Here is a 19,095-nt window from a genome sequence, read left to right as displayed (position 1 = left end):
AACGGTGCGTTTGTTCAACAATTACAATAGCATTGTTTAAGTGCGTTAGCCATTATCAACATTTCAGACTGGAACAACAATTTACAAGACAAAATCTGAATGTCATCGTCATAAGTGTGGATTTCAGAGGACTCTAAAAATGGCGCTTTGACATCGCATTGTCAATTTGTGAAAATAACAAACACATGGACTGAGCCACATGAATATAAAGGCGAAAATATGAATAAACGTGTGACATTAAGCATTTTTTTTCTTCTTTTCTCTTTGACAGACCAAATGAAGGCATGCGCTGCCGAGGCCTTGGCAGAGGTCACATTTTTGCCACTCTGGCTGTGTTTTTATTTATCTGGATGGCTAAAACTTCCCTCCCTTCTTTTTTCTGCTCTCTTCCCTGCGCTCAGACTTCCTGTCTCCAATCAATGTTCTCCTTTTTTCTCGGGCCGCTATGACGGAATCCCACGTTTCCTGTTGTGAAGGCCGCTGCCGGGTAACGGGGGAGGAGCCTGGAGAGTGAGTTTTTTTGTTTTTTTTTTCTTACCTTGTTCCACAGGGTACGGCGCGGAGGCTCCGAGCCCGACACAGCGCTTCAATGTCATGGCGGCGGCACCGCAAGCAAATGGTTAGCAGACAAGTTTGCTGGCGTGACTCATTCCCACGAAGGACATTTCGGGATTGGGAGGGGGGGAGAGGGGGGGGGGGGGGCACAAACACATTTTGAGGTTTGTCACTGACTCACAGAACATTTGAAGAGACTTGAGTTAGCATAATGGACATCACAGTTAAAAGTCATGAACAAAATGCGCATTGATTTGAAAACATGGCTGGCTAAGAGCTGCAGTTTTTATTCCGAGGCAATAGGGGGCAGTAAGTGCCAAAATGGACACTGTAAAGTAAAATCATCAATAGAATAGTGTTCCTGCGCTATTACCCTGAATCACGATTTGGATGATTTTTTTTTCATTAAGGTTTGAATTTTGAGAGAATAATTTAACTTCTGGGGGAAATTTGGACCCAACTTGGAGGCTAGAATACTGCATAGATTGTCAAAATATGACGACTTTCAATACACCACGCTGCCATCCCTTCTAAATGATTGCAAACGGGAAGTCGAGAGATACACCCTATAGGTGTCAAATTTAGCCCATGTCAGGCTCATTTACTGCCATTCAAAATTGGAAATATCAGTTTTTGACAGACTGAAAACCCCATGTTTTATGATACATTCTTTCCGATTTTTGCATGAATCCTTTCAATGGCAACTCTGAGTTGAAAGTAAATATGTATTTATATTTGACGATGTTATGATCTTTTGAAAGTCAGCATAAGTCAGCACAATAAAAAAAAAATATATATATAATTGAGAAACAAAAAGCAATTGTAATAAAAATATTGTAAATGGAATCAATATATATAAAATAAACAAACACAAATATACTAAACCTTAAAAGTACACTTCAGATGAAAAAAAATATCTAATAATGAAAAAAAGAAAGGAAAAAATGTAAAGCTACAATAAACTATGTAACAAAATGCAGTAAAAGGAAAAACAAAAAAAATATATAATAAACAAAAAGAACATATATGTAAAATTATATTGATAATAATAATTATAATTATTATTATATAAATTGTAAAGCATACAGTAAAAGAAAAAACATACTGTATAATAATGAAAAAACACAAAGGAAAAACTTAAAGAAAATAATTTTAATAAATAAATGAAATGAATGAAAAAACCGTGTATAAAAAAATCAACCTCTAATCTGCGGATTTCACCTATTACAGGTATTCTTTTGGAACGTACCCGCACGACAAACGACAGAACACTGAATAATAAATACAGCAACTACATAATTACGAGACAAAATTGAAAACTGCATTAGTACGAGGTCTGGTCGAAGTGGAGTCGAGGCTCAAACTTCCCCCACGGGAATCTCATTAGCAGTAACTTTATCTTGTATTTTTTTCTTCTTTTTCTTGGAATTCACAACAAACGCCCAAGACGGACGCGTTTTCGGTTGCCGCGGCCACTTAGCTGCTGCTTAGTAACCAGATAGGATAATAGCATAATGGCAGCTCTCCTTTTTTGGCTAGTAACCTAAAAAAAAAAAAAAAAAAAAAAAAATCATCATCATCCGAGGACGGAAAGGAGGAGGGAAAAAAATTCAACAGATGTTCCATGCATCTGCAGTTGTGCTGTGTCAGTGAATTTTACATCCCAATTGCGGGCTGCGTGTGTGTTTGTGGTGTGTGCATGTGTCAAGGCAAGCTAGCTGGAGTAGGCTAATGGCCTAGCATGAAGAAAGTCCGCAAATCAGATACTTTTTAACCCCCCGACGCCGCGATAGTCGCAAATGTCGACCAAAGCGTTAAAAGCCATCGGACCATCACGTTTCATCCGCAAACTACTTCCTCCTCTCTTTTTTCCGCGCAAATTGATAACACATTGCGCCCACGGCTGCTTTGGATTACATGCTAAACACTTTTTTTTTTTTTTTTTTTTTTAAGCAGCCCTCTGAAGCGCTTGCGTATACAAGCGCAGTGTGTAATTACGGCACAGTTAGCTTCACGTAAAACAAACATTTTTTATTTAGATTCCAAAAGGGAAGTTTGTTGCCTTGGAGGGAAGTCTGGAAATGTTTGTCTAAAACACTACTAGCTCGTAATCGGCTAGCGGCGACTTAAGTTAGATTGTTGCCAAAAGCTCACGATGATAAATATGTGCTGTATATTCAACCAAAGAGCATGTAACGAACCGATGAAATTCCTGTAGCTTAACGCTAAAACATAAAGCAAAACCCCATTGAATGACTGAGAAAACTAGCATCAGTAATGTTGTGTTATAATCCTTTTTAAAAAGCAGTGGACAAAATTATAATGCACAAAACTGTTAAATTCTTTATATTAATTGTTATCATTGTAACTGATAATGAAGTGCATAACTACAGAAAACTACGATGAATATTTTCACAAAAGCAACATAAGTATTTTTGATCTACAGGCGAATTGGGCTCATCTCTACAGAAAATGCATGGTGTTTGTCTCCATCTAGTGGACAGATGGAAACATTTCAGACTAGAGCAGGCAAAGAGAACTTATATTTTTTTCGATTTTAGTACATCGCAAATCAACAAATTAAACCATGAGGTCAGGAGCTGTCAAAAAAAACTCCCCCTACCGTTCACATCTGGCAATAACAAGTAGGAGTAGAATATTTTAGTCGACAAGAAAAGTTAAGCTGTTGTCAATATTGTCAAAAAAAATATCGTTTGTCTCCACTTAGTGGCCAAATTGCGACACTGCAGTTAGGGTAATATTTTTAATACTTCATTTTTTTATTGAATCTTGAATGGAAAAACAACGGCATATTTAGCAGCGACACAGTTTGGACTCAGTGCGGGACATAAGAAAAAAAAAGCACAAAAACATTCCACTAGAGCGCAATATTAGAACATTCTGACATGATAACACAGGAATGAACTTTTAGGAAAGTTTTTCAAAAAAAACAAAAAACACAAAAAGACACTTTCCATTTTTCTTGTTCTACATATTGCCTGGTATTTTTTTTTTTAAACATTTGAAAAATGATATGTGCGATCAGAGATGGAAAGAAGGGTGCAGCGAATGATAAAACTCATTCCGCACACTTTTGAGTAAAAATAACACTTGAGAAATGTATATAAAAAGTATAAAAATGACATTTCGGGAGCTTCGGATTGATGTGCGTACTCCCGGTCGGCGGCCATTTTGATGTATGACGATATCTTTTGTTACTTTTTTTTTGTTGTGCTCGTTCTGTTCAAGTAATCCCAAAAAGTCTCAGAACGTCAAAAAAAAAAAAAAAAAAAAAAGTCTGATTGCTCCAGTGGATCACTGACCTCCACATCCAGCGGCGAGGTCTTGTAATACATTTTTTTTTTTTTTTTAAAGTGCATGAAAGATGATGAGAAGATGGTGTCCGTGTGCGTCTCAATTGGCCAGTTTGGAGTAGCTGGATGGGGAAAACTTTCGCTTCAAATACTTGATGATGTAAAGCGGCAGGCAGCTGACCAACGTGATGGACGACACCTTCCACACGAAAGGCCACGTGGTGATGAAGCTCAAATCTGAACCCCCAGCCCCCCCCCCAAAAAAAAAAAAAAAATCACACAGAATTAGTCAAAAGTGAACAACAAGCTTTGACTGACATCTAGTGGACAGAAGCAGTAGTAAGCAAGATAAATTGAAGCTTTGTTTTTCATGTACTGAAAAAATTCTGGTAATTTTTCCTATTTTACATCTGACGGGCCTGATTACACCTTTTTTCATGGCAGAACCGGCCCAAGGGCCATATCGCTGTCACTCCTGCTTTAGGTATTCCAAATGCATTATTCAAAATAATTTTGCAAATATGAACATACGAATCTAAAGTTAAAAAAAAATGAATACAATGAAATTTTAAAATAAAATGATTAAAAATGATATATACATTTAAGGTATATGGATTAAATATGCAATAAAGCATTTCCCCACTTCAAATATTTGGAAAAAATAAAATACAAGTCTTTGAAGAAATAATAAAGCCAAAATGAAAGCTCTTAAAAATATTCATAAATAAAACAAAAATCGATCGGATCTTAAAAAAACATGACGCTCATGGATGTCAAAGTAACTTCCTTGGCAGGGGTCAAACGAACATGAGATGGACACGAGAGCGAAACGAATACTCGGGAGACAAAAACAAAACAAACTGCATGCAAACGGGACCAACAGCAAAACGGATGAGTTGACAGACGAGACGGACGACCTACCAAGAAAAGCTCCAAAGGACACCCTGCCTAGGCCTGAAGACCACGCAAGAGCACGCAAGCCAGAGAAAAGCAGCACGTCAAAGTCAGGCCGCCGATGCACACACGCACACACACACACACACACACACACGCACGGACACACACGCACAGTGCGGCGTCTCTCACCAAAGTACTCGTTGAGGAAGGCGAGCGAGGCCAGGTAGCAGCCCAGGCTGAGGAACTCGGCCAGCACCATCAGCCAGTGCCAAGTGCGCACCGTCAGCGCCACCATCAGGAGCTCGGTCAAGATGAGCGCCGTGAACGAGATGGCCACCACGTGAACAAACTCCGACTCGAACAGCACCAGCGCCCCGTACATCAGGATGCCCCCTGGTGGCGCCCGCACGCAACGCAGGCGCAATACAACAACACAGTAGCAAATAGATATTTAAAAAATAAAACTCGCTAAAAATAAACTCACGTGAGATCAGAAAATGCATATGCAAAAACAAAAAAATCTCCATTTCAAAGAACTATAAAACAAATATATAATGTAACAGCAAAACATAAATATCCAAGAACAAAGAAAATGATCATGAATATTGAAACACAAAAACAAAATGAATGCAAAAAGGCAAAATGTTCATGTTTTTTAAAAACTATAAAACAAAATAAATATCAGATGCAATAGAGCAAAATATATCTGCAGTGAAAATGATGAAATAATAGAATCTAAAATAACATTACAAAATTTTAGATACATGAACTATAAAACAAAAACAACAAATGTAATACAGTAAAATATATACACAGTATATAAAATATTCCAAATCAATTGAAAGTAAAATCATATGAACAGTAAAAATGAAATACTATAATAAAAAGGTATAAGGGTTAACATGGAATATAATAAGTAATAAAAAAATCTTTTTTTTTTAACAAAAATTGCTGAATCGTCATAGTTAAGCGCCAACTACCGGTGTGGAGTACTTATTTTAAGTTCTTTTTTTTTGCCTTAGTATCAGGGGCTGGTCTCGTCAGCCTCTACAAGTATCGATAGCTTAAAAATACGGAACAGGAGCTGCTTAGTGTTTCTGTATGTGACAAAATATTTATTCAGCCGCAACGCGACTCAAAGTGGCGCTAAGAGCCTTCGCCAATGACATCATCATTTTGTGGCCGGTTAACCTCAGGAATAAGTTGCCTTGATGCGCACCTTTATATTTTCTCTGCGCGATCTCATATCATCTTCAAATGCGGCCTGCCGGTGGCTAGTGGCCTTTAATTAAAAAAAAAAAAAAAAAAAGGAAGTCACGCCTGAGCAGAAGCGCAGACCTTTCCCACTGCTCGCACGGCTTAGCCATTACACAACTATCCTTTTACACGCATTGTACCGGCGGATGGCGGCTGGAAATTCAAGACGCTGAGAAACGGCGCATTTGACGGCGAGGGGGGGGGGGGTGGGTAGGCGGACATGAGAAATTTTCCCTTACCTTGATACACGCTGACCAAAACCCAGATGAGGAAGGTCTTGAAGGAAAGCGAGCGGCCCTTGGTCAGGTCCTTGTAGAGCTCCGGGTAGAGGAGCGCCATTTCCGGCTTCACGTCCTGATCCAGGACCAGGGAGAACACCGGGAACATGGTGTAGACGGTGGCGTAGCTGCGTGCGGGAGGTCAAAGGTCAAAGTGTCATTTTCATTTCGATGCCCCATATGATTTTTTTTTAAATTACTTTTTTTTTTTTTTTTGAAGGAGGATCTAAAATGTCTGGAAGTAAAATTAATCTGCGGGAAGGAAAAAAAAGACACATACCCAACCATGAGAAATCCTTGGTACAAGGGAACAGAGGCAAAGTAAAATATGGACGAGAAGACAGCCTGATGGGGAAGAAAACAGTCAAATGAGGACGATAAGAGGGACATTCCACAAAACTAACCACCAACCCAAAACTGATACTTTCTATTGACCAGATACGGGTACTTGCAATCAGCCCGATGCCGGTACTTGTTCTCGGCCCGATATCCGTACTTGCAATTGGCCCGAGACTGGTACTTGCTATCAGCCCAAAACCAGTACTTCCCATCGGCCCCATACCGGTACTTGCTATCGGTCCAAAACTGGTGCTTGCTATCGCCTTGATACGGGCACTTGAAATAAGCCTGATACCGGTACTTGCTATCGGCCTGATACCGAGACTCGGCATCCGCATCAAACCCGTACTTACTATTGACCCAATACGATACTTGCTATGGACCCAATACCGGTACTTGCAATCAGCCCGATTACGTTATTTATTTCCTGAAATTGTCAGAGTTTATTTACAGGACGAAGAGAGGAAGCTGAGGTCACCTGCATGGCAGAGATGATCATGCCTCGGTGCATGACGAACTGTCCCAAGGCCGCCGAGCGTTTGTAGCTATTCCTGCCGTGCACCATGAGGAGGCGGCCAATGTGCTTGAACTGCGTGATGGAGAAGTCGGCCGCCAGCGACGCCTGCTTGCCTTCCTGTTGCGACTCACAAAATAAGTCCCCAAAAAATGCCTATACCGCCTGAGATGACATTTACCTTTCCTTCGATCCCGATCCCACAGTCGGCAGCCTGGATCATGCTCACGTCGTTTCCTCCGTCACCTGTCACAAACGAAGAACAAACTCGTCAACATTCGTGACTTCATCGGAAATAAATGACGGTGCGGCCGACCTATGGCGCAGGTCCGGTTTGCGGTGTGCTGCTGGAGCAGCGTGACGATCTGGGCCTTCTGGGTGGGCGAACAGCGGCAGCACACCACGGCGGGACACTGGCACGCCAGCTCCACAAACTCGTGCTCGTAGAAGCGGAGGCACACCTCCAGCGAGTCGCCCGAGATCACCAGCGCGCAGTCGTGCTTCCTGCGGAAGGCGTTGAGCTCCAGGTGGGCCTCCCCTCGGTTCGTCACCTGGAACCGATTAGCCGTTCTCATTCATTTCAATGGGCAAAACTGACTTGGAACCCATTTGTGATGTTCCCATTCAATTCAATAGCCAAAAATGTTTGGAGTTGGAAACATTTTTTACAAACACTTTCTGGGGGCAAAAAACGTACCGGTCGGAAAACGTGAATGTCCTGGTTCCTGGACACCAAATGAGAGCTTTTGGCGATGCACGTGGCCGTTTCCAGTTTGTCCCCGGTCAACATCCAGATCTAAAACAGGAAGAGCAACTTTTCAATGTTTCAATTGTCCGACGGTTAGAATCTACCGTTTACCTTGATGCCAGCGTTCCTGAGCAGCTCCAAGGTGGGCCTGACGTCAGCCTGCAGCTGGTCCTCCACGCCGGTCAGACAGAGGAGCTCCATTTCCCTCTCCAGGCTCTCCACCACCGCCGCCACTTTCAGATTCCGGTCGTGGATGCTCAGCTTGGCTTGGTTGTAGCGGCTCTGCGGAAGTCGGCGGGAGTCAGTTGATGACCCCGCGGGAAAAGCGCCACGACTTGTACCTCAAAGTCCTGGTACTGCTCCTCAGATAGGGACTTCTTGGCCACCACCAACGTTCTCAGACCTTCTCTGGCCATGTTGCCGCACTAGCAACAAAGGTGGAACGATGTAAGTTTGTTATCAAGGGCGGCTTAGGCTTTGTTTTGCAATGTACCAGAAGGGAGGTGTTCAAGGGCCCCTAAATAAAGTAAGCATTGTGAAAGTAAAGTCATTCTGACTTTAAAATGAGAAATATATTGTTATTTTAAACAAAATGTAAAGAAAATGTAGTTGCTTTTTTTTCCTTCGTATTTTTGCCCCCTCTGTTTCGTAATCCTGCATAAAAGAGATTAGCATTATTATTCCCAACGCCATCATGAATCAATGCGCAACAAAATGGCCCCCGGTGCAAGAGGACGCGGTAAAACAAAAGGAGACTGATGGCGCTTTGTTTTTTGATTGGTTATTGACGAGCCCGCCCGACTCAGCTATCGTTAGCAAGCGATGTTTGAGAATATGACATACAGTAATGACACACAATCTGGGTCACTAATTAAATCAAATGGCGCCTCCGGTAGTAAAAGACTCAATAATGCCAATATGATTATTATGAACATAGACCTTTGACGCGGCCCGTCGGGCTCTCTATCAACGTCCTGATTAGCCGAGCTTATTGACGAGGGGTGGATACACCTCCTAAAAACAATGTGGGCGCCGTTGACGGCGTTTTTCTCATTTTTATACCTCCTCTTCCAGCCAGTCGTTGTACTGGACGATGCTCGCCATGGCCACGTCGGCTCCCTTCATGTAGAATGTGATATCACCTGTTGAGTCCTCCTGGGTGGAAAATGTAAAAAGGAGCCTTCACAGGTTTGCATAAAAGATGGGAAACTAGGACCGATCAAATTAAAAACACGTTTATCATATCATTCATTGATTTTACATAGGGATGGGCGAGTATCGAAGTATGGGTATCGGTGCTCACGATGGGAGGTGTTCACTAGTATCAGTCACTGTCATTTATGATCGTGAAATAAATGTTACAAATTAGATTCATTAGAAAACTGACACATTTCATGAAATTTTAAAGACAATATTATATTGCTAAATCATATACTGGCATTGTATTTGGGGGGAAATCAAACTCATTAGTGGTAAAAAGAAATCCGGTGATTCAAATCAGTGTCTGACCCTGACAATGATGCCCATGCGCTTGCTCTCCGAAGTGAAAGGGAAGATCTGCAGGATGTTGTAGGAGAGAATCTGGCCGGCGGGCGTCTTGAGCTGCAGCGTGGCCAAGTCTCGATTGACCAGGGTGAGGCCCACGCTCTCCGTCCACTGCACCAGCGCCACCTGCGACCACAAGTCTCACTTATTTATTCACAAGTCCATTCACTTTTTTAATACTTCACAAACTGCTGCGAGTCTCATTCTTGCCAAATACCGATTGCTTTGAGTACTAAAGTAGTCAATTACTTTTCCATTTGCAAGTAGTTAGATCTTGTCAAATAGTGAGCCAACACAAGAGATAAGTGCTTTCCTGACCCCCCCTCCCACCACACCCCATCCTCTATCTCCCCTCGGCAGGAACTGCAAGCCCCCGCCCAAACAGAGCGAGTGCTCAGCTGCACACGACTCAACTCTCAATGGCTTCATTTTCAATTTTGCTCACTCAAAGGTTGTTATTATACTCTGACCTACAAATTGGGACTTCCTGTTAATACCCAGACATCCATCCCTCCCCTTCTAACACACACACTGCACGCACGCGCACACACACAAGAGGGTTTGGTATCATAGGGGGGCCATGCCTTTGACATCATGGATTTTCTAGCCCCTAACCTTAACCATCACAATAGATTGCCTATTCCTTAAAAAAAAAAAAGCCTATTGTCTTCCTTCATTGTGTGTTATTAAATGTTCAAGGTTGCCTGAACCTGACACCTTTTTCAATCAAATTTAATTCCAACTATTCTATAACCAAGTCCTGACCCTCAAAACGGTCCTCATACGTGCAAGAAGTCCCCCAAAAGACAGTAAAACATAGTAAAACATGCATGGCGGGTGTATTGGACATACTAAATTGCCCTTAGGAGCGATTGTGTGCGTGAATGGTTCATCTCTGTGTGCCCTGCAATTGGCTGGCAACCAGTTCAGGGTGTCCCCCACCTATTGCTTGAAGTCAGCTCCTTGTGTGGATAAGCGGCTAGAGAAAATGGATGGATGGCTATTATTATTCTTATCATTATTTAATTAGTAACACTGTTCAAAAAAAAATCAAACATTTTCATAGTTGCCTCAGTTTTTAAGAGGGCTCTCATTGGGTATTTCTATGCTGAAAAGACGCCTTTGGGGATTGTTTTCGATTTCCTTTGGTTTCAGGTCATAAATTCTCCAAAGGGCCCGCAGAGACTTTTAAATAGCTGAACCTCCCGCGGGAGCTCACAAGCGCTCGCTCTGTGCTCGTAAAGTGGCAAATTGACGTTATTTAGATCTTTGGGAAGACATTAAGATCGGATTTGGGGCGGAAGGGGGGGTCACCTCGTCGGGGCTGGAGGCCTGGTAGGCGCGGTTGTCGTCGCTGAAGTCCTGGTCGGCCTCGGCCGTGTCGGTCTCGCCGCACGACTCGTAGACGGGCGTGACGTTGTGGCACAGGGCGATGGCCTTCACCGCCTCGTGGATGCGGCTGCTCACGCTCTTGCGGACTTTGGGGCCCGCCGGCTGGGATTTTTGGGACACGCTGCCGCTAGAGGAGCCCTGACAGCAAATGACAGGCAATATTTTGATGATCTTAACATGAAATAATTAGCATAATCTCTTTATAAAATAACTACAATATACTACAACATTATACATGTATTTGTGTTTAATTAGTAAGTAAAAAAAAAAAAATACCAAGGCTTTTCTATTTTTTTGTTAACCCTGAAAAGCATATTGGTTTCTATCTAGATAACCTTTGACTTAATAAAACAGACACAAATAAGTAGTCTGATTGCTGTTTTTTTAATAAAAAAAATACAAATAAAAACTAATATTAAACGATTCTGAGAAACAACTGAGATTTTAACTTCAGGCCTTACCTGAGCGTAGGACTGAACGATATGGCTCTGGATCTCGTCCATGGTGTCGGGACCGTAGGACACGGTTCCCAGGTGCAGTCGCTTGAAGATCATCTCGTTTTGGGTCAAAGTGCCTGCGGGTCACATAAATAAATAAAATGTATTCAACGCCTACATTTTTAGTGGTATTCCTACGTGTATTTAATTCAGCAATAGGTTGTGTCATGCTCCAATTAATTTGCTCTCAATTCGACAAGAAAAACATACTGTTCCTGCCGTGGCATCAAAAGCACTGAATTACATTGCTTCAGATATTGCACACTTTATGACCAAAAGTATTGGGACACGTTCCACCTGCAGCAGGTAAAAAGGGTGATGTGTTTTGGGGCTTTTTTTTTTTTTTTTTTTCCAAAGCATGCTCACAATATATCACATGACCCACATCTGACTCTAATCTCCTTGCCAATACAGACGGTATGTCCTCTCTAATTAGAGGACAAAACAGAAGCCGAGTAAATGTAAGCTATGTTGGAAATAAGGACGACGCTGTCATTTGAATGGATGCTGCTGCCAGAACGTGCCACAGGGTTTAAGCGCTTCCTGCTGATTGATCACTTCTTATTCTATTGAACATCAAGCTGGATAAATAGGCACTAAAGCCAATTCTTTCCTACCTTGATCAGCGGAGTTCAGACAAAGAAAGGAATTTATCATCCTGACGTCCTGGCTCGGAGACGATACACATAAAAAAATGGGGTGTGTATTTCTGGCCTCTCTTGCCTGTTTTGTCCGTCAGCAGGTAGACCAGCCGGCCCAGTTCTTCCGGAATGGTGCTGGTCCTCACCACCGTCCCGGGAATGTTCTCGTCCTTCATGATCATCCAGCCGTAGGCCGCCTTGCCCATGTCCAGATTGACTCGAAGGCTGCGTCGGAAGATCAAATCGAGCAGCTAGCGCAACCGGTTTCGAGAAAACAAAGATTAAAAACAAAAATGGCTGCCTCGATGTACCTTATGGGGATGATGTAGGAGAAGAGCACAACGAAACGAAACAGGTTGCGCAACCACTGGCCGGCAAAGCCGTAAAGGGCTTCCAAGACGATGGACAGAACCAATTGGGCCAAGAAGAGAGCCTTGGTGAGCCGGTTCAGTTCTAAGTCCAGTAGGCCTACCTACGGAAAAACAAGAGGGGGGAAAATGACCGTTAAGGCTTTTCTTTGTTGTTTATAATTGAGGAAAAATAAAAGTAGACTAAAGCTGGGCAATTTCCTCATTCGCTGCCATTGACGGATTTACATAAAATCCGTTGCATAAAACAACATACAAAATTGATAACACGGCACCGTGAGATGTTCTTTGAAAGTAAATATTAAGGACGACTTTATATTACTCCCAAAAGGCCACCAATGAAAAACCGTCTTAGCTTCTCGCTTTTGTCATGGAAAACATGTGTACGACAAACGAGGTTATTGGTGGCATTTTTTTTACAATCCACATTGTCCCCTTTGAATGCGATCAGGGGTCAAAGGAGTTCCCATATTGAGATGGCTCCGGGGAGAAAAGGGACCCAAAAAAAAGGGGAGGGGGGCATGAGGAGTAGCGGGGTCAAAGTTGTCTTTTATTTTTCAAGTGCATCTCACAACCAATGGAGCATGTGGGAAAAAGATGTCAAATAAAGAAGCCGCCCGACCCATTTTTTGGCAGCGTACACAGAAGGCTTTCAAAAAAAAAAAAAAAAAAAACACACACACACACCAACATAACATTTCCCTGCGCTCAAGGAGTTGCGATGAATAGGAAGCAGGCGGGGGGGAGGAGGAGGAGGAGAATTCCTCTACTGCACCCCCCCCAAGGACCGGACCGGCCCAGGAGAGCAGTGTGACTGATTTATCAAACTCCCAGTAGCCCAAACTACAGACTTCATGCTTGAGGTATTGAGAGGGGAAAAAAGTGGGGGAGGGGGGGCACAGTGGGATTAAAATGAAGTAAAATTAAGACAGAGCGCACAGCTGAAAAGCAAAAAGATCCCCTTCAGGCAGGCGGAACAATGGCTGTTCTACGTTCTCCAGGCTTGGCCGGGGATCGGATGAAGTCATTATACAGCCAAGCAAGTTGTTTGGGGGGGGGTGAGGTATTGGTGCTTACTGAAAGAGTGAATATTCATTCAACAATATACTGGCGTTCTCATATGGGGGTATATGTACCCCTGTGGGCTCATAAAAGCAATTAAAACTAATTTAATGTGAATAATGCCATGGCAGGAACAGTTTTTTTTTTTTTTTTCATTTTCAAATAAATGGCAAATGAATTGGAACATGCAGCAACTTAATGTTAAATTGGCAGACGAGCCATTACATGATCTAGTTTAATGAATAAAAAACATTTTTTGTACACACAAACATTCACAAAACTCAAGTAGAGTGTGTGAGTAATTTTGTATGGTGGGAAAGCAACATATTGCTTCTAGTAGGAGATGTATGCCGGAATTAACCGGTATTGATTTCTGGCTCGCTCCAATGACACTTTGAGAGAAGCGCTTTTTTTTTGAGCGTGTGGCACTACGATCACACACAAAGAAACAATCGTCATCCGGCGTCCCGTCAGGCAGATCTTTGCCCCTCTTTGATTATATGTGGACAAAAACATTGTCGCGCACAACTTTATCGACGTTTGCGCCCCGCAATCTTCGCTCGGCGTATCGGCACTTGTGACATCATCCCCTTGACATATTGAATTTCTCTCACACTTGAACAAAACAGCAGGCTTGAGGTGATGCTAGGCGGGATTTACAGTGATGGCGCAAGTGCACAATTCCTATTAACTTATTCCCAACCGTTGACTACCACAGACGTCAAAAATCGATTTTGGCAGTGAATGAGTAAATACGATTTTTTGGGAACGAATTTACGTTTAAAATAGAGATAGAAAAATGAGATACCATCTATAAAAGACGTAAAAAAAAAAAAAAAAAACATGAAGCGTTAAAATTTATAAGCTAAAAAGTCAATCGGCAGACACGCCAAATCATTTTCATCAATCTCGGGGAACAAAACACGTGACGGCGGATTGTGCCGGATTAACTCCTCGTTTAAATCCTCCCCTTAGTTAATTTCCCTTTTGGGTAATTGGCCAACGCTGCTGACCTTTTCCCCATTGACAAGAGAAGCTTTATCTAGAAAGTCAAGGGTACCAAAAAAACGGATTGATTCTGTGATTTGGTGTAATTTCTTAACCGTTTAACTGACATGTATATCCGTAACTAAATTATTTTGCCATTAAAAAGCCTGTTTTCAGTCTTGTTATTTTATGGATGCAGCTTAAATTGGTTACAAGATACTGCCCAAAAACGAACACAAATGTCGAGATCGGTCATCTTGAGGACTTGAGTGAAAAAAAATGCCTGAATTCCCCGCCCCCCCCAAAATGGAGGAAGAAAGACCTTTCACCTTGTTTTTGGCATCAGACGTGTTGAGTACACTGCGGGTCTCCTTGCCGGTGTAGATCACCACCCCGATCACGGTGCCTGCCAAATAAACAAGACGAGTAATGCTGCTCATTAGTTGACCCCCCATCTAAGAAGATGAAGTGCGCGGAAGGAAACGCTAGAAGGCCGCCGAGAGGCGTTCTTGTGCCTCGTTGTCACTCAAGTCGGCCGTTTAATACGCCTTCACGCCGACGCCGTGCGGGGAGCTCATAAAGCCCAATCAATACGCCGCCATCTTTATTCGCCGATTCATTACCGTGGCCTTATAACAAAGGACTAAAGCCTCATTAATATTAAACGAGCCGGCAGAACTTTAAGGCGGAAGCTAAAAAAAAAAGCCGGAATGAAAAGGAAATGTTTTTGAGGGGTGAGAAACTGTTCTCAGTTAAAGGTAAATTTTGGACCATACCAGTTTCTTTTATTATTCTTCACAGCTATTAATTAACATTTTTTTCCAGTTTTATTTCACAGTTATTCCATGAATTGACACCTTGAACTGATACACTTTTGCTTTACCTGTGGATTGCCCCCTGGTGGCTAGTTAAAAAAAAAAAAAAAAAAAATGCTTTGCTCACCCGATGCCACCACTGTGCTGGCCCAAAGAGTATTTTCGATGCTCAGGCTCTCGTGTACCTGGGGGTCTGCGTCCTCCTATGGTGTAAGATTGAGACAGGACAGCTATCAAAAGTCACCCAATGAAGATCTCATTAAAAGTAAAGTAAAAAAATAACCGAAATTTTCTGAGGCGCTATTTTGAATAGGTTAAGGCTCAAGACAGCAAATTCTTCCCTGGCAACAGAAAATACCAGTACTGATAATTTGTTGTTACTATCGGTACTAGTATCTGCCCCAACCTTACATGGTATCGGTACTCGTGATGACAGACGATACTAGGAAAGTAATTATTATTTGAGTACTTAATTGACGGTAAACAATTTCCACAAGCAGCTGACATGTAACCATACAGTAGCTCTTTTTATCAATGAAGAAAAAAAAACCCAGCAAGGTCACGTCGCTGAGATTTCAGAGATTTAAAAAAAAAAAAAAAAAAAAAGCCCCCTTGTGAGTATGTGTGTTCTCCCCTTTCACCGCTGCTCTCTTAAATAAAGCCAAGCGCGGCCAAATGTTTGGCTCCGGTTTCATCTCAACGGGTCGGCCCGATATAATAATTATGACACCCAAGCAGCCACATCCTGTCAAACCACACAAAGCGGTGGAAGGAGTGCATGAAAAATAAATGGCAGGCGGGGCGGCCCGACGCTTGACCGCTCTGACATTGTCATCGCATCGCCACGTCTCCATAAAGTCTAGGAGCAGAAAAAAAAAAGGAGCTTTCATAAATAGGTAAGTTCATTTGCTGCGGGTCTGTGGGAACTATTTTTTTTCTCCCCTCCCCTCCATCCTACTCTGACTCAAAGCGCACGATATGCAAAGGAAGGCGGCGGAGGATGAATGAGCGGAGGAAGTGCTCGCTCACTAAGCCTGGTGTGTGGCCAAGAGTGAAGAGAGACCACAAAGCTGCCCTTTGTAGTGCGCCTCTCCTCTCTGTGGGGGCTGTGCTAATCTGCTATTAATAAAAAAAAAAAAAAAAAAATTGCAGCAACAAGGAAGCAAGGCAGGACGGATGGGAGTTTGCTAGCTAGCGGCGCGACCCGCGTGTGATGTAAGATAGGCGCGAAGACAAGACGCTCATTGTTGCCGCTTTCGTCAACTGTCTGTTGAGGGTTCGTTTCCGCGGGGAAGAAATAAAACAAGCGTACCCGTGTGAAGTTGCCCTCAAAACTGTGGATGTCCAGCTGGGGCTTCTGGGCGTAGACGAAGGCGTTGATGGAGAAGAGGTCCTGAGGATGGACCGAGATGATTAGAAATCTACCTGTTAAATAATCTCCATTATTTTGACCTTAGTAAGTTTATAAACACCACAGGCCCATGTTAGTGTTTTTAGTCTTCTCATAATGAATAGTATATTTCTATCAATGATCTCATCTTTAATATTGTTGCAAGTTTTGCTTTTGCGAGTCGTGGTGTCGGCTTTACCCCAACTGCGGGAAGCCGCTGCGTGCACCCCACCGCCACTTTCAGCTTCCAGTCCGTCTCGCCGTCCAGCTGGTCGGTTCTGATGAAGCATGCGCCTGAAACGGATCAAATCACAAAATAGGTCTATGACTTTTTTATTCACTTTCTTTGGATGCGTTGGTGCGTCGTGTTGTTTGAAAAGTGTTATATATAATATATATAAAATATATAAAATCAAATTTACATGTGAAGAACTTTATAAAAGATCTTATTGTACTTAATTACTCTTATAATTTTTATATTTTTAATAATTGGCATGCTGAAAAATATTAAATAAAGAACTTAATTATAAAAAGCTAGTTTCTTGTTTACGTTTTTTATAACAATTTTATATAAAAACAAATGGTAACTAAAATTAAAAAAAAACAACATGATGCCAATCTGAAAATATAAACTTAAAGACATTTCAATAGAGTCATGGCCTTTAACTGAAAACGAATATGGGCTCACTAATAATCGGCATTGGTCCCGAAGAAAAAAGCCCATATGGTTCAATCTCGCCATTTTTCCAGCCACGCTGCTCAAATGTCATTCCCGCGTGCTGATAAAGACGCTAATAAACGTCCCTGGCGGACAGGCGGTGTAAGCTGTTGACCCGCATTGATCTCTGGTAATATTACGTATGAACGTGATGGATGCGGGCCACTATCTGACAGGCAGGCTAGAGTGCGGCCGTAAAGCGTCCCCTGGGGGAGGGGGCGGGCCTTCGCCACAATGGAGGATGATTCATTCTCCTCGACAGCACGCCGTGCGAAAGACAAATATGTGCTTACGCGCCGCTCGCGTCGAGGACATAAAGACGTCAACGACTCTCCGTTCGAGCGTGTTATGTTATTTCTAGCTAGATTGACGGGGGCGCCGTCTTTGGGAATAACTCCTCCCACTCTCGGGTTCATTGATTCATTCGCTTCATGCGTCGCTCCAACAACGTGACATAAATCATATGAATGGCAAGAAAGGCTTATCCAATCACGTCGACAAGCCGGAACGGGTCGGAAGTCACATTTCAAAATCCACATGACAGGATGCGCATTATATTTGCGAAAATCCTTTCATCGGATTCAAGGCTGATATCGTGCGCCTCACCGTTTTTCTCCGACGTCCGCAGGAATATCATGTCTGCGGGAATCCTTTGGTTCTAGGAAAAAAAAAAAAAAAAAACAGGTGGAGGGTTACCCAATGCGGTCGCTAAAGTCATTTGAATCTTGATGAATAATTTAACAAGGTCTTGACTTGGATAGTGAAGATGCATTTAAAAAAAAAAAAGAAATTTAAGCTTTTCCAATTCCCGGCGGATTTTTCTTTTCCTAGTATGGCGAAAGAAGGAGAAATTTAAAGCTATCAACAATGGGGTAGTCAACCCAAAACTTTTCTTTATGTACTCTTTTATAAGACCCAATTATTCTAAACACAACATTCTGATCAACTCATTCAATCCCAAATACGTATTTTTACGTTTTGTGAGAGTCTAGACCACAGGTGTGAAACTCAAGGCCCGGGGCCAGATCCAGCCCACAACATCATTTTATGTAAGCCACAAAATGCTAATTATGACTTCAAGTTTCTGGCTAAAATACCAATTTTGCAAGTTTTCTTCAACTTGCCATAGAGTATTAGGACTTTTGAAGACTTTTGCATTGCGGGAGTCCAGGCTAAGCCAATCATCCAAGTCATTGAAAGGCTTGCAAATGTCATGGGTTGACCGCTAGCGCCATCCGTGGTTTTGGGGTGTCAACGCAAAGATTTCTACGGCGCCCCGTTTGCGAGTTGCTGTTGAAAGGATTCATGGAAAAATCGGGAGTCAAAATTTCCCCCGAGGTTAAAGAGGGTCTCCAATCGGTTGGTGGTGAATGAGTTCATAAAGTTATAAGGTGACAAATCCAAATCAGTATCGTATTTATCTTGTACTATGCTGTGTTTTCACCTTCTCTGCGATAATCAGATCCCCTACTTGGATGTCCGAGCTTTTCACCTGGATTTTACCTGGGAGAAAAAAAAAAAATGTCAGTTCCAACAACGCCTGCACATAAATCCAAGGCGTAGACTTGCGCTAATGATTTGCGGCATTTTACTCTTGTATTTCCGTCACCTTGCGAGGGATCGCTTCTCGCCGGCGTGGTGACGTAACCGCACCGATAACCCTCATATTTATCGCCGCAATATCCTCTGCAAAGTCTCACGCCGGCCGGTGAGCGACGACGCGACGGCAAGGATATCACACCGGGGAATTGTGGGGGGGGGGGCGATGGACGCAATCA

General features: G+C 42.6%; 1 protein-coding gene across 3 annotated transcripts in view; it reads right to left on the bottom strand.

Moving 5' to 3' along the window:
• Nucleotides 1-1,687: 1,687 nt before the first annotated feature.
• Nucleotides 1,688-19,095, bottom strand: part of atp9b (ATPase phospholipid transporting 9B) — a 25,472-nt gene continuing 8,064 nt past the window's right edge. For 2 of the 3 annotated variants that reach the window (XM_088404656.1, XM_088404658.1), the window contains 23 exons: nucleotides 18,762-18,820; nucleotides 17,924-17,975; nucleotides 16,799-16,893; nucleotides 16,522-16,602; nucleotides 15,337-15,412; nucleotides 14,724-14,800; nucleotides 12,289-12,449; nucleotides 12,060-12,202; nucleotides 11,301-11,413; nucleotides 10,762-10,977; nucleotides 9,412-9,573; nucleotides 8,965-9,057; nucleotides 8,244-8,327; nucleotides 8,014-8,184; nucleotides 7,852-7,950; nucleotides 7,471-7,705; nucleotides 7,336-7,400; nucleotides 7,119-7,274; nucleotides 6,582-6,646; nucleotides 6,263-6,429; nucleotides 4,956-5,159; nucleotides 4,791-4,823; nucleotides 1,688-4,106 (listed from right to left, as the gene is read on the bottom strand). In XM_088404656.1, the coding sequence (XP_088260782.1) occupies nucleotides 3,970-4,106; nucleotides 4,791-4,823; nucleotides 4,956-5,159; nucleotides 6,263-6,429; nucleotides 6,582-6,646; nucleotides 7,119-7,274; nucleotides 7,336-7,400; nucleotides 7,471-7,705; nucleotides 7,852-7,950; nucleotides 8,014-8,184; nucleotides 8,244-8,327; nucleotides 8,965-9,057; nucleotides 9,412-9,573; nucleotides 10,762-10,977; nucleotides 11,301-11,413; nucleotides 12,060-12,202; nucleotides 12,289-12,449; nucleotides 14,724-14,800; nucleotides 15,337-15,412; nucleotides 16,522-16,602; nucleotides 16,799-16,893; nucleotides 17,924-17,975; nucleotides 18,762-18,820 (2,744 nt within the window). In that variant the 3' untranslated portion in view covers nucleotides 1,688-3,969. The remainder of the gene's footprint in view (nucleotides 4,107-4,790; nucleotides 4,824-4,955; nucleotides 5,160-6,262; nucleotides 6,430-6,581; nucleotides 6,647-7,118; nucleotides 7,275-7,335; nucleotides 7,401-7,470; nucleotides 7,706-7,851; nucleotides 7,951-8,013; nucleotides 8,185-8,243; nucleotides 8,328-8,964; nucleotides 9,058-9,411; nucleotides 9,574-10,761; nucleotides 10,978-11,300; nucleotides 11,414-12,059; nucleotides 12,203-12,288; nucleotides 12,450-14,723; nucleotides 14,801-15,336; nucleotides 15,413-16,521; nucleotides 16,603-16,798; nucleotides 16,894-17,923; nucleotides 17,976-18,761; nucleotides 18,821-19,095) is intronic. The other variant, XM_088404657.1, reaches the window with a different exon arrangement.

Source organism: Hippichthys cyanospilos, chromosome 21, assembly GCF_059441005.1.
Source record: "Hippichthys cyanospilos isolate Australia breed blue-spotted pipefish chromosome 21, RoL_Hcya_1.0, whole genome shotgun sequence".
NCBI lineage: Eukaryota > Metazoa > Chordata > Actinopteri > Syngnathiformes > Syngnathidae > Hippichthys > Hippichthys cyanospilos.
Note: the sequence above shows the minus strand (reverse complement) of the source record. Positions and strands in the feature narration are given on the sequence as shown.